General features: G+C 39.0%; 1 protein-coding gene across 12 annotated transcripts in view; it reads right to left on the bottom strand.

Moving 5' to 3' along the window:
- Window positions 1–12,290, bottom strand: part of PAK3 (p21 (RAC1) activated kinase 3) — a 261,715-nt gene that overhangs the window by 64,881 nt on the left and 184,544 nt on the right. For 8 of the 12 annotated variants that reach the window (XM_038588082.1, XM_038588084.1, XM_038588085.1 and 5 more), the window contains 5 exons: window positions 12,147–12,247; window positions 9,510–9,572; window positions 7,854–7,898; window positions 6,571–6,724; window positions 4,512–4,549 (listed from right to left, as the gene is read on the bottom strand). In XM_038588082.1, coding sequence (XP_038444010.1) covers window positions 4,512–4,549; window positions 6,571–6,724; window positions 7,854–7,898; window positions 9,510–9,572; window positions 12,147–12,247 — 401 coding nt within the window. The remainder of the gene's footprint in view (window positions 1–4,511; window positions 4,550–6,570; window positions 6,725–7,853; window positions 7,899–9,509; window positions 9,573–12,146; window positions 12,248–12,290) is intronic. The other 4 variants (XM_038588088.1, XM_038588089.1, XM_038588090.1 and 1 more) reach the window with 2 other exon arrangements.

The raw sequence follows: 12,290 nt of genomic DNA, 5'->3' as shown, positions 1-12,290 counted from the left end.
TGAACTATTGAGACTTAATCAGGATAAAAAGCTTCTGCAGAGCAAAAGAAACAGTCAACTAAAAGACAACCCACAGAATGAGAGAAGATATTTGCAAATGACAAATCAGATAAAGGGCTAGTATTCAAGATCTATAAAGAACTTATTAAACTCAACACCCAAGAAACAAACAATCCAATCATGAAATGGGCAGAAGACATGAACATAAATTTCACCAAAGAAGATATACTCATGGCCAACAAGCATGTGAGAAAATGCTCCACATCACTTGCCATCAGGGAAATACAAATCAAAACCAGCCTCACCTTCCACCCTTAATTCACTCTGGACATGTGCTGTCAGGTAACTGTTCCCAAGGCGTATGCTTTATTTGCCTAATTCTCCTGTTCCAAAAAACTCCAAGGGCTTCTCTGGGAAAAAGCCAGATTGATTGATTGACTGATTTCTCTTTCTTTCTTTCTTTCTTTCTTTCTTTCTTTCTTTCTTTCTTTCTTTCTTTCTTTCTTTCTTTCTTTCTTTCATTTATTCATTTATAGTTTAAGCTTTACTTAGTTAACATACAGTGCGATATTGGTTTCCGGAGTAAAATTCAGTGATTCATCACCTCCATACAACCCCCAGCGCTCATTACAACATATGCCCTCCTTAATACCCTTCACCCCTCTAGCTGGTACTCCCTGCCCACCTCCCTCCATTAACCCTGTTTGTTTTCTACCTTTAAGATTCTCTTATGGTTTATTTTCCTCTCTCCCTTTCCCCACCCCCTTTCCCTATGTTCAGCTGTTATGTTTCTTCAATTCCACATAGGAATGAGATCATATGGTATTTGTCTTTCTCTGAGTGACTCATTTCACTTAGCATAACACACTCTAGCCCTATCCACATCATTGCAAATAGGCCAGATTTCTTAGAATACCATTTAAGGGCTGCTATTGATTTGGCTCCAAATTAATGCTCAAGGCTTAATTCCTAGGATTCCTTTTCTTGCATCTGTCTTCATTCAAAACCACCTTTTTGTCCTCGTGCTCTCCTTACTACTGTGCCCTTTATATGTTTTTCCTTTTGCTTAGAATGCCTTCCTTTCACAGATCCAAATCCTACCTGACCTTCGCAATCTAGCTCAAATGTCACCTTTTCTATGAAGCCTTTTCCTTTAAAAAAAAGATTTTATTTATTCATGAGAGACACAGGGAGAGAGTGAAAGGTAGAGACACAGGCAGAAGGAGAAGCAGGCTCCATGCAGGGAGCCCGATTCAGGACTCAATCCCAGGACTCCAGGATCGTGCCCTGAGCCCAAGGTAGACACTCAAAAGCTGAGTCACCCAGGCATCCTTATGATGCTTTTTTCAACTCAACATTCAACATTCAACAAATATGTACCATGTAAGTACCCATGTTGTACCAGGCACTGAGCTTAAGCCCTTCGAGACCAGGGCTTGCTTCCTTTTTCCTCCCCAGCTGAAAGTAATCTCTTGTCTCTGAGTTCTCAAAGCAAATGGACGTATTTTACAGTATGTAACATGGTCCATATTGTATTATGTTTTTTTATATACACACTTCTCTTTCCTTACCAGAATGAGCTCCAGATTTCCTAGTGTTTGTAAGAAGGCACTTGATAAATATATGTGAGAAAAGTAAATATCCAGTTGTTTTATTTCCCAACAGTGAGAACATCATTGTTTTCTGATTTGGTGGAATATTTTGATCATTATGTAGATTTAGTTTAAATTCCACAAACAAAACCAGTAGAAGCAAGCTCAAAAGAAAGGGACAGTATTTCAGGAGATACGAACTATTGACAAAAATAAATATCAATCTAAAGACTGTCCTAGCAGATTAGTGTTTAAAATAACTGACCTACCTACCTAAAAAAATACCAACTATTTCTTTGCCAGAATACCCAGCTAGTATTTATTATACAATAATGATATTAATTAAAGCAAGGGCAGTAAGATAAGTGTAGATCATGTAAGGTTGGCAGTTTTGCTTTAGCTTACATTTAATAAACATAGAGTATGTGCTAGGTGGTATACTAAGTATATTTATGCATTATCACATTAAAAATTCATACAATAAGACTAAACATCTATGTACAGAGCCTTCATACTTTTTTATTTTTATTTTTTGATAAATATTTTATTTATTCATGAGAGACATAGAGAGAGAAGCAGGCTCCCTATGGGGAGCCTGATATGGGACTCGATCCCAGGACACCGGGATCACGACTTGAGCCAAAGGCAGATGCTCAACCACTAAGCCACCCAGGCATCCCTATTTTTATGTTTAATTGTGGTAAAATATACATGGCATAAAATTTACCATCTTAGCCATTTTTATTCTTATTTTTTTTAAGATTTATTTATTTATTCATTAGAGACACACAGAGAGAAGCAGAGACACAGGCAGAGGAAGAAGCAGGCTCCATTCAGGGAGCCCGACGTGGGACTCAATCCCAGGACTCCAGGATCAGGCCCTGGGCTGAAGGTGGTGCTAAACTGCTGAGCCACCCAAGCTGCCCTTAGCCATTTTTAAATGCACAGTTCAGTAGTGTTAAGTATATTCACAGTATTGTGCAACCAATCTCCAGAACCCTTTCCATCTTGCAAAAATTGAACTTTGTATACAGAGTAGTCTGTAGATCATATAAATAGAATCATACATTTGTCTTTTAATAAATGGATTATTTCACTTGGTATAATGTCCTCAAGGTTCATCCATGTGATAGCATGTATCAATGTGTCAGAATACCCTTCCTTTTTTTTTAAGGGTGGGCTCCATGCTGAGCATGGAGCTTGAACTCATGACACTGAGATCAAGACCTGGGCTGAGATCAAGAGTTGGACACCCAACCAACTGAGCCACCTGGGTGCCCCAGAATGTCCTTCCTTTTTAAGGCTAAATGATATTCCATAAAAAAATGATATTCCATGGTATGAATATACCACATTTATTTATCCATTCATCTGTTGATGGCCACATGGGTTCCTTCTACCTTTTGTATACTGTGAATAATGCTGCTATGAACACGAGTGTATGAAAATATGTTTGAAAACCTGCTGTCAGGGCACTTGGGTGGCTCAGTCAGTTAAGTGTCTGCCTTCGGCTCAGCTCGTGATCCCAGGGTCCTGGGATCAAGTCCTACATCAGGCTCCCTGCTTCTCGGGGAGCCTGCTACTTCTCCCTCTGCCTCTGCCTCTCACTCTCTGTCTCTCATGAAAAAATAAAATCTTTAAAAAAAAGAGAGAACTTACTGTCAATTCTTTTGGGTATAAATCCAGAAGTGGGATTGCTGGATCCCATGGTAATTCTATTTTTAATTTTTGAGGAACTTCCCCACAATTTCATGGCCTTTACTCTTTACCATTAATGATCTACTACTATCACACTTGTCACCCAGGGTGACATTAAGCAGGCCAGCATCTGTCCTCTATAAAAGGTTGTTATCCATGACTCTTCAAATCAACAGTTAGGAAACTCTCACTGATGTTAATTATTTCACAATAAAATCACACAAAGGTTAGCCTTGTCTAAGATAATTTTCTGTCTCATGTGTATGGATATTCTTGCAGATACTCTATCACTTCTAAGAACTTTGAACTCAGTTACTTATTTTCTAGGTTCTGATAAAACTATATGAGTTTGGGCAAAGTCACTTCCTCCACTGGATCTGTTTATCAGAACAGGTGACACTCAAAAGTACAGTGATATGACCTCAGATGAATTATTTTACCTCTCTGAAACTCATCTTTAAAATGGAGACAGTGATTAAGACTTACCTAATCTGGTGGCAAGAAAGGTTAAGTGAATGCATACTGTTATTATATCAGTGCCTGGCACATTTAAGTGTTGAGTAGAGAGAAGCCACTATCATTATGATTATTATTTTCAAGATTCTTTGTGTAAAAGAAATAGAAACATTTATTTACATAAAGATTCATACATGCATGTTCATAGTAGATTATTTACAATAGCCAAAAACTGCCAATGGTCCGGAGAGCCTTCCATGGGTAAATTGTTAACCAGAGTGGCACATCCATTCCATGGAGTACTACTTAGCAATAAAAAGGACAAATTACTGATAACACACAACTCGGATGAACCGTAAGAGCATTATGCTGAGTGAAAAAAAGCCAATCCCAAAAGGTCATATACTATATTATTTCATTTACATGAAATGTCCAGAAAAACAAATCCATACTACCAGATTAGTAATAGCCTGGAGCTAGGGGATGGGGGTGGGATGGGGAATAACTGTAAGCAGGCATAAAGGAACTTAGGAGGTGATAAATGTATTCTAAAACTGGACTGTGGTGACAGTAGCACTGGTATATACATTTATCTACACTCATCAAACTGTACGTTTAAAAATGGGTGAATTTTATAGATCTAAATTATACCTTTAAAAACTGTTTTTTAAAAGAGTCTCTATCTAAACTGAATCTGTACAATGGTATCCTATTGGACTGCCATAAACACTGATCCCCCCAAACCATTTTCAATTTTTCACTTACCGAGGGATGGGCAGCTATGTATCCATGTGCGCTTTTATCTGAAAAGAAAAGATAAAGATGTCACATTTATTTTATGAAGTCTGCCTCATTTAGAAACCAGACTTAATAAACAATTAAGTTGTATTAATTATTTTGTATTTTGTATTAATTAATTAATTTGACCAGAAGGAAATTCTCCTATTCAATATTGAATAGATGCTATGACAAATGACATCATTGTTCTGAAAATAACTCATATCCTTGCAAGGTTCACCATGTCATTTTATAGACCTTAATAAAGGCCTCCAGCGAATCTCATCTATATGTGTAATATTGAGATTACTTACTCAGATTTAATTTATTTGAGAGAGTGCATGTGTGCATGAACGTGCATGCAAGCAGGGGGAGGGACAGCGGAAGACGGGAGAGAACCCTAGAGCAGACTCCCCACTGAGCAGAGAGCCCGATGCAGGGCTCTATCCCAGGACCCTGAGATGGTGACCTGAATCGGAATCAAGGGTTGGATGCTTAACTGACTGAGCCACACAGGTGCCCCAAGATTACCTACTCCTGATTGGTATGAGTCTATACATATCCAGAATTTCTCCCTTACTTCCTCCTTCCCTCTCCTCCTCCCTCCCTCCTTTCTCTTCCTTCCTCCCTTTTACTGTCCCTTTCTTCCTTTCTCTTTCTCCTCCCCTGCGCTCCTCCCACCCTATTCCTCAGTCTCAACACTAGAACATCCACAGAATGTCTGGTGAGTTTCACTCAGCTCAAATACTAGAATGATGCATTTTTGGTTCTGGTCACCTGTGGTTCTACAGTGGGCCCGGAGGGCAGTTCTAGACTTCTTCACATTAAGCACTGTTTGAAGTATCACTAGGATCTCTGAGACATTTCACTCCACACGGAAAACGAAATACCTAAAAAGCTCTCCTTGATGGCTTTTTTTCCTTTTAGGTTTTCTCCATTAGAGAACAGCCATCAAGCAAAGCAATCTCAGTCAAAAACATCCTGTGGAGCACATGAATTACTATACATTTTAAGTTTGGGCTTTGACATTTGTTAGAACCAAATGAGACACTCCTCCCCTTCTAAGTAAGTCCTTGCACTATTCCTGAAGATATTTCAAGCCTACTCTATATTAAAACCAATGCTGAGAGATAGGGGCACTTTACAGCTGGGGCACTAATGATAGGATTCTCTTCTTTTTTTAGATGTTAAATAATAAGTTGTTCTAGAAAGGCAACCCGGATCATCTTTCTCAAAATGCAAAAATGTTTGGCATATATTTTTCAGTTGCTTACATGGCAAATGTGAATGTTCAAGCTTCAAACAAGGGCTGGGCCTCCATGCTAGTAAATGAAGTCAAGATTTTGCCAGAACACAGACATTTTAATTTCTTATAAATAGCCAGGCATAATTTCTTTTTTTAAGCTTGATTTTGAGGTTGGAACAAAATGGCAACCACAAAATGTGTGCTGTATCATCACAGTATAAGTCAATGAATCAAAAGGATAAAATACATTTCAGGAGACCATGTTTTGATTCATACACCTCTTATTTCATGGTCACTTCACAAGGCCTGATTCTAAGTAACTGTCTTCTTCATTCCAGTGCAGAGACAGAACAATTGTGATTGAAACTGACAACCACTGCTTCATGAGCAATCCCCCTCCTTGAGTTCTAAACACACCCAAGTAGTAAACCTCCTAATGTCAACTTCAACTTCCAGAACATCTTTCAATTTACTGATGTTGATGTCATTTGGGGAAGGAAGTAGAACTGAGGGCAGCCCTGGTGGCTCAGTAGTTTAGCGCCGTGTTCAGCCCAGGGTGTGATCCTGAAGACCCGGGGTCGAGTCCCACGTTGGGCTCCCTGCATGGAGCCTGCTTCTCCCTTCTGCCTGTGTCTCTGCCTCTGTCTCTCTCTCTCTGCATCTTTCATGGATAAATAAATAAAATCTTGAAAAAAAAAGGAAGTAGAACGGACTTCAGATGCCCTACAGGCATTCTGTTCTAATCCCAAGGTCCTGAGATAAGAATTACTTCTCTCTTTGATACTTTGGATTTACTCTTACCTCCTGATGTAAAGCTCATGTATTTCTGGTTGTTGACTGTTTCTTTGGAATCATAGAATTTGAGAACATCGAGAACAGCTTGTGGGTTCTTCTTCTGTTCCAGTTTTGTTATGTTGGAGGTTTGGAGTAACCGTGCCCACTGCTCAGGGATCCCCTGTGGACAACCAAAGAGAAAGAATGGAGCTCAGAACATTCAGCAGCTGCATTTTTATGTTCCAGTAAAGTTCTTCACCAAGAAGCCCATGCTACCTGTAGGATTACACTTGGGAAACTGAAGTGACACTCTAGATTTAAAGTTAGTAACTTAATAATGCAATCATTCTCTTTTCTAATTAAAACACATAGGTAAAACTAGGATCCAACTTAAAAAGGGTGGGTGGGAGTATGACTGTGATAGAAAAAAAAAAGCGCATGAAAATCACCTCCATATTAATTCTGCTCATCCATGAAATGATGTTTACGGCTTAGCTTATTTTTTCTGGCGACTCAGGGCAGACATAGCAAGACTTCTCTAAATTTGTGCACAGTGTAGTATAGTGCAGATCAATGGATTTTATATGACTGGAATAACAGAAGCTGTTTCTGGGCATGTTATTAATTGGGGGATCATTCCGAATAAAAGAAAAGCCTCACCCATGGTCAGTTTACACTTTGTGATTACAAAATGCAATTTGGCGGGGTGGGGGTAGGGTGTCAAGGGCTTTAATACAGAGGGGGACTGAGAAGAGACCAAAATAGAATAGTGGAGGAGCCACAGGCACGGAGATGCTAAATAGTCTCTCCTCTCCTCCCTCCATCCCCTCTTTGTTCATTGGCCACATAGAACCTGGGGACTATGACGACCATGCCGAAGCCTGGTGAGAATTGGCAATAATCCAAAGCATTTAGAGCAGAGAGGAGGGAGTATTTGGAAATCTGACCAAGGACAATTGCACGAATTCCACCAGAAGGTTAAGTTTCACATTGAGCATTTAGCATTCTTTCCCTACGTGCTCAGCCTACGGATGTCCCCATTTTGTAATTGTACAGACTCCAAGAGCAACTTGGAGTGAGAAACAGACACCCCATTCCTAAGTGCATCTAGACACAATTTATGTGGCCTGGTCCTACGAAGTCTCGGCAAGACAATGTGTGACGTGGGCCTCCAGAGTTTGGGAATGACAACAAAAAAGTGAGATAAGCCAAGCAACAATTCTACTGCACACACATGAACCTGCTGCTGCAGTGCTATGACATCTCAAAGAAGCACTTTGATGCAAGCTTCTTTTGGGCCTGTGACGCACCTCTGGGAGCTTCCCTGGGCACATCTGTGAGCCATAGAGATCTGGCTGTAATGGACGTAAATAAAGAAAGAAAAGAAAGTTAAAACAGAATGTGGGACAACTTAGAAGGTGGGAGGAGATGAAACCAATGGGTCTGAATGGGGAGGGGGGTTAATCCCTTCTAAAGTGGGGCGGTTATGAAAATAGAAAGGTTTTAACTAACGCGGGGTGGGGGCAGGACAGGATACAGGACAACGGATTTAAGAAAACAGAAAAAAGACAACTTTCTAATGTTTAGACGCATAATTTCCACTTTGGGCCAGATGCTTCCTCCAGAAATACACAATAAGAATTACTGTTAAGTGGGTGACCAGAGAAATTACCAGAAGGCAGAAACATGACTTTGGAGGAAAGAAGGATGGCATCATGAAAAGCTTGGACAATAATTTGTAAGTCTGTATTTACGACTGGGTAATCACAAGTAGCCAATGGCCATGTGATGAACTTACAAATTTCAATTCCCAATTCTGGTGAACCATTTCCGGTTTCACAGTGGAAGTGTCTGTGTGGCTAAAATGGACAGGATGGCAACATGGTGATGCTAAATTTAACTTCATTCTCATTGATGCGACTCTTCCGCATGTTGCACCTAAAGTCGTGACTGGTCTAGGGAAAACTAGATTATTAAGGATTTCCCACGCAGCCAGACTCTACCTTTAAAAAGTTTCTTTAGGCCAGGGAAAGGGAAACCATTTCATTTCAAGCCATATATGAACAATTTCCATTTTAATGCTGCAGTTCTAAAGTCGCACTTCCCACAAAATAAGATCGGATATAAGATAGCAGCTTTGTCTAAAGAAAGATACTGTCTCCAAAGCTACAGAGACATGCTTCGACCCAACTGGTTTGATTTGGGATATAGGTCTTTGATTTCCTGGCATTTGGGGTCACTCCAAGCACAGTGAAACGACACTTTGACATGCATTAATCACGCAATTTGATGCTAAAGCCTTAAGCCACATATTTGAACTCAGGAGCCCATGCATGATCCCAGTTCTGATTCTAAGTGCAATTAATAGCATTTGGTTAATACTGTAATGGCCAAAGGAGTTATTAAGTGTTACAAAACCAGGTATGCGTTGCACATAACCACTAGAGCAGACATCACTGGCATGATCATTACCGTAATCATTAGAATATTTGCAGTTATACATTCTCATGGCACTTCTAAACTTTTGTGATACATAAATGTCTTGTGATCACTAGACAGCAGGAAGACATGCTGTCAATTGCAGAAGATCCTTCAGACAACTATACTTACCACATGACTACACTGCTGACATAGTCTCTTTTTTCTTTGATAAGTTGAGATAAACTAGTCCATCAATAAGACCTGACGCTTAAATTTGAATGTGTGCCACAGAGGCACTTAATCAGAAAGCCATCTCATTGCTCCAAATTGAGGTACAAATCCCAAAAGTTAAGACAGCTAATGGAGACCTAGAAGTATGAGCATCAGAAGCAGGAGCACATATCAATGCCTGACCACATGTACAAAAACAACCAGATGTACAACAAGCTGGGGATTGTCCGGTGTAGCCCAGGAGAATGGCAGCATGATACAACAGGCCAAGCATTTATCTTATCATGAGAAATGATCATTTATATCACTCATACCATTTTTCCCTCTGATTGACTTGAAGCGACCGTCACAGGTCTAGAGGTCTGGAAGGGGGAGTTCTGAAGTATTTAGGACAAAAATGGCAATATAAAGGGTAAGGACTTTTAATACTTTAGTATCCCAAATCTCACCTCCCAACCTACTTTGAATCTCAGGGCCCAAGTGCATACCCAAGCATACAAGGTCATATGGGCCAACTAGCCATAGGACAATCACCAAGCGGCACACCAAATTGGAGTCCAAATATTCACAATGACAGGCCCTTGGAAGACAACTGAACAAGACAGTTCAACAAATTGCTCAAAATGCAACCTAAGCAACAGCAATAATCAAATTTAGTAATACATCCCTCCCCCTCTGTGCACACATTACATTAGTGGTACCGTGGCAAATAGGACCCGATTTTAAATGCTACCAACAACATGATTTTAAAAGCTTATTACCATTTGGCATTTTTTAAAGTCTGTAAGTGTAAACCATAGGTAAAAAGAGTTAAAAAGGGCAGAATGTGGCATCTTTAAATATAATGTACGGACAAGTAGTTTCTTTCTTTCTTTTTTTTTTTTTTTTGGACAAGTAGTTTCAAAAGACCATCATGAGGGCAATAAGTGCATCAGATTTCCAAATTTAGCCTATGTCTGTCTGTATATTCAAAGGATTTCTAACAACTGCCTGCCTCCAAACAGCTGCTTTATTTTAAATTGGGTGTCAGGGAGGAGGGGGAGCACAGGTTTTGGTTGGATTTGGGTTTAGTTGCATCAAACTGTTGTTCACAATTGGAAAGAGTGTCCATCACATATCCCACCCTTCTAGTTGGTTCTTTAGGTTCTAAACAACAGCAAAGTGAAAATGCAGTCAGCAAGATGATGGTGATTCACTTTTTTTCATTTCCATTCAGAACCCAAAAAGAACAAAGCAAGAGCTAAAGATAGATTAGATCACGAGATGTCAAGCAAGTTGGAAAGAGCGGAAAAAATAAAAAAATTGGAAAGGAACCAGAATGTCACACAAGAATAGTGGAGGAGAAAACTTTCACGTCAGACCACAAAAAGGAAGGAAAAAAATGGTATGACAGCAATAAAATATAAGTTAAAACAGAGAAAAGACACATAGAAAATAAAGAATGTCAAAACTGGAAACATAATGTTCTTAAAACAGGGAAGAGTTATTGGACAAAATTTATAAATTTTAAGTGCTCTTACTGTTTCCAGTGTCAAAAAAGTCATAATATCTTTGCTCAGATTATAAAAACTATTTATTTATTTATTTATTTATTTATTTATTTATTTATTTATTTATTTTGGTGGTGATGGTGTAATGGTAGTGGTGACAGTACTCAAGGCCATTTGAATAAAGTCTTTGACTCTAGTGATGAAATTTGTTAAATCTTACCAGTGTCTCAACTTTATCAATGTTAGTACTTCTTTACATTCTCTTCTGCTTGTTACTGAGAGTACAGAAATAACCAGCTCACATCACTTTACAAGGCCAAGATGTTTAGTCAATTGTGATTTTATTCTCATATTGCGTACTTCCAGAATTGAAAAAAAAAGGGGGTATCTTGGCTGTCAATTCAGAGACATGGTTTGCTTCTTCAAATCCAGTTGATTTGTCCCTTGCCCCCTTTTGGTTCACTGAATCATAGGAGTTTACTTACTAATTGTCAAGTTATGAGACGGAAAATTTAATTATTTAACATCTAAAAGTATCTCTTACACCAAGAACTCAAGAATCGGTGGTGATATTATAGAAGTTTTTTTTCCTGAATGCATTAAAAATTACTCATTATCTCAGAATGTACATTTTTATTGAGATCCTTACTAGTATGGAAAAAGGTAGCTGATCCTCCTGGGGACATATTTCTAGCCACATCTTTTCCTTCATCCATCTAAAAACAAAGATGCCAGATCTTAAAACACACACACACACACACACACACACAAAATGACTGAGATCTTGCACTATTTGAGCACTACAAATATCCAAAGAAAGGCTGACTCTATAGCTATGGTCTTTCTGGAGAATTCTTATTGGATTGTATATATGTAAACACATAACCACTAACGCACACATGACTATCCATAAATATTCTTCCTGAAACATGGGGTTTGTTGTTTTGAAGGCCTATAAAATACACCTGTTAATAAGCCTGAAAATAAGCTACATTCTTAAAATCAAAGGGAAGAGCAAATCAATTTTACAGAATTTTGGTTAGAGTGGTTAGCTGATCTGAGTAATCCAGGTTCCAATGTAAAGCCTGAATTATTCAGATGGACTGTCTTCACTGGCATTCAGATGGACTGTCTTCACTGGCCAACTCGAGTCAATGATTCTCTGATTTCACTTCAAACAATAAAGAGGTTCAACAGTCTACTAGGACTACCTCTCCTGTGCCATGGAAAATTCACATTTTCAACATCAAGTTGAAGACTAACAATGATCAGACATTTTTATGAAGGACAAAATAATTTTGTCAGTACTTTTCGTGTGATTGACTAGGCATAGTCCATCTTCCTTGAAATCATCCAAAGCATCAAGCCTGACATTCTGGGACATGGACATGATTTCTTGAAACCTGTTTTCACAAAGGAATTTTTTCATGGCTTGCAAAACACAATAAGGAGCTTACTTACAGTGAACTCCCCGGTGACTGCGTCAAACCCCACATGAATCGTATGTTCAAAGTCTGAAGGAAGAGAGATCTCTGGGCGTTCTTTCTCCTTCTTCTTATTGGCTAAAGGCAAAATGTTGACATGTATTTATTGGGCATATAATTT

Source organism: Canis lupus, chromosome X (genome assembly GCF_011100685.1).
Source record: "Canis lupus familiaris isolate Mischka breed German Shepherd chromosome X, alternate assembly UU_Cfam_GSD_1.0, whole genome shotgun sequence".
NCBI lineage: Eukaryota > Metazoa > Chordata > Mammalia > Carnivora > Canidae > Canis > Canis lupus.
The sequence above is the reverse complement of the archived record's forward strand: the minus strand, read 5'-3'. Positions and strand labels throughout refer to the sequence as shown.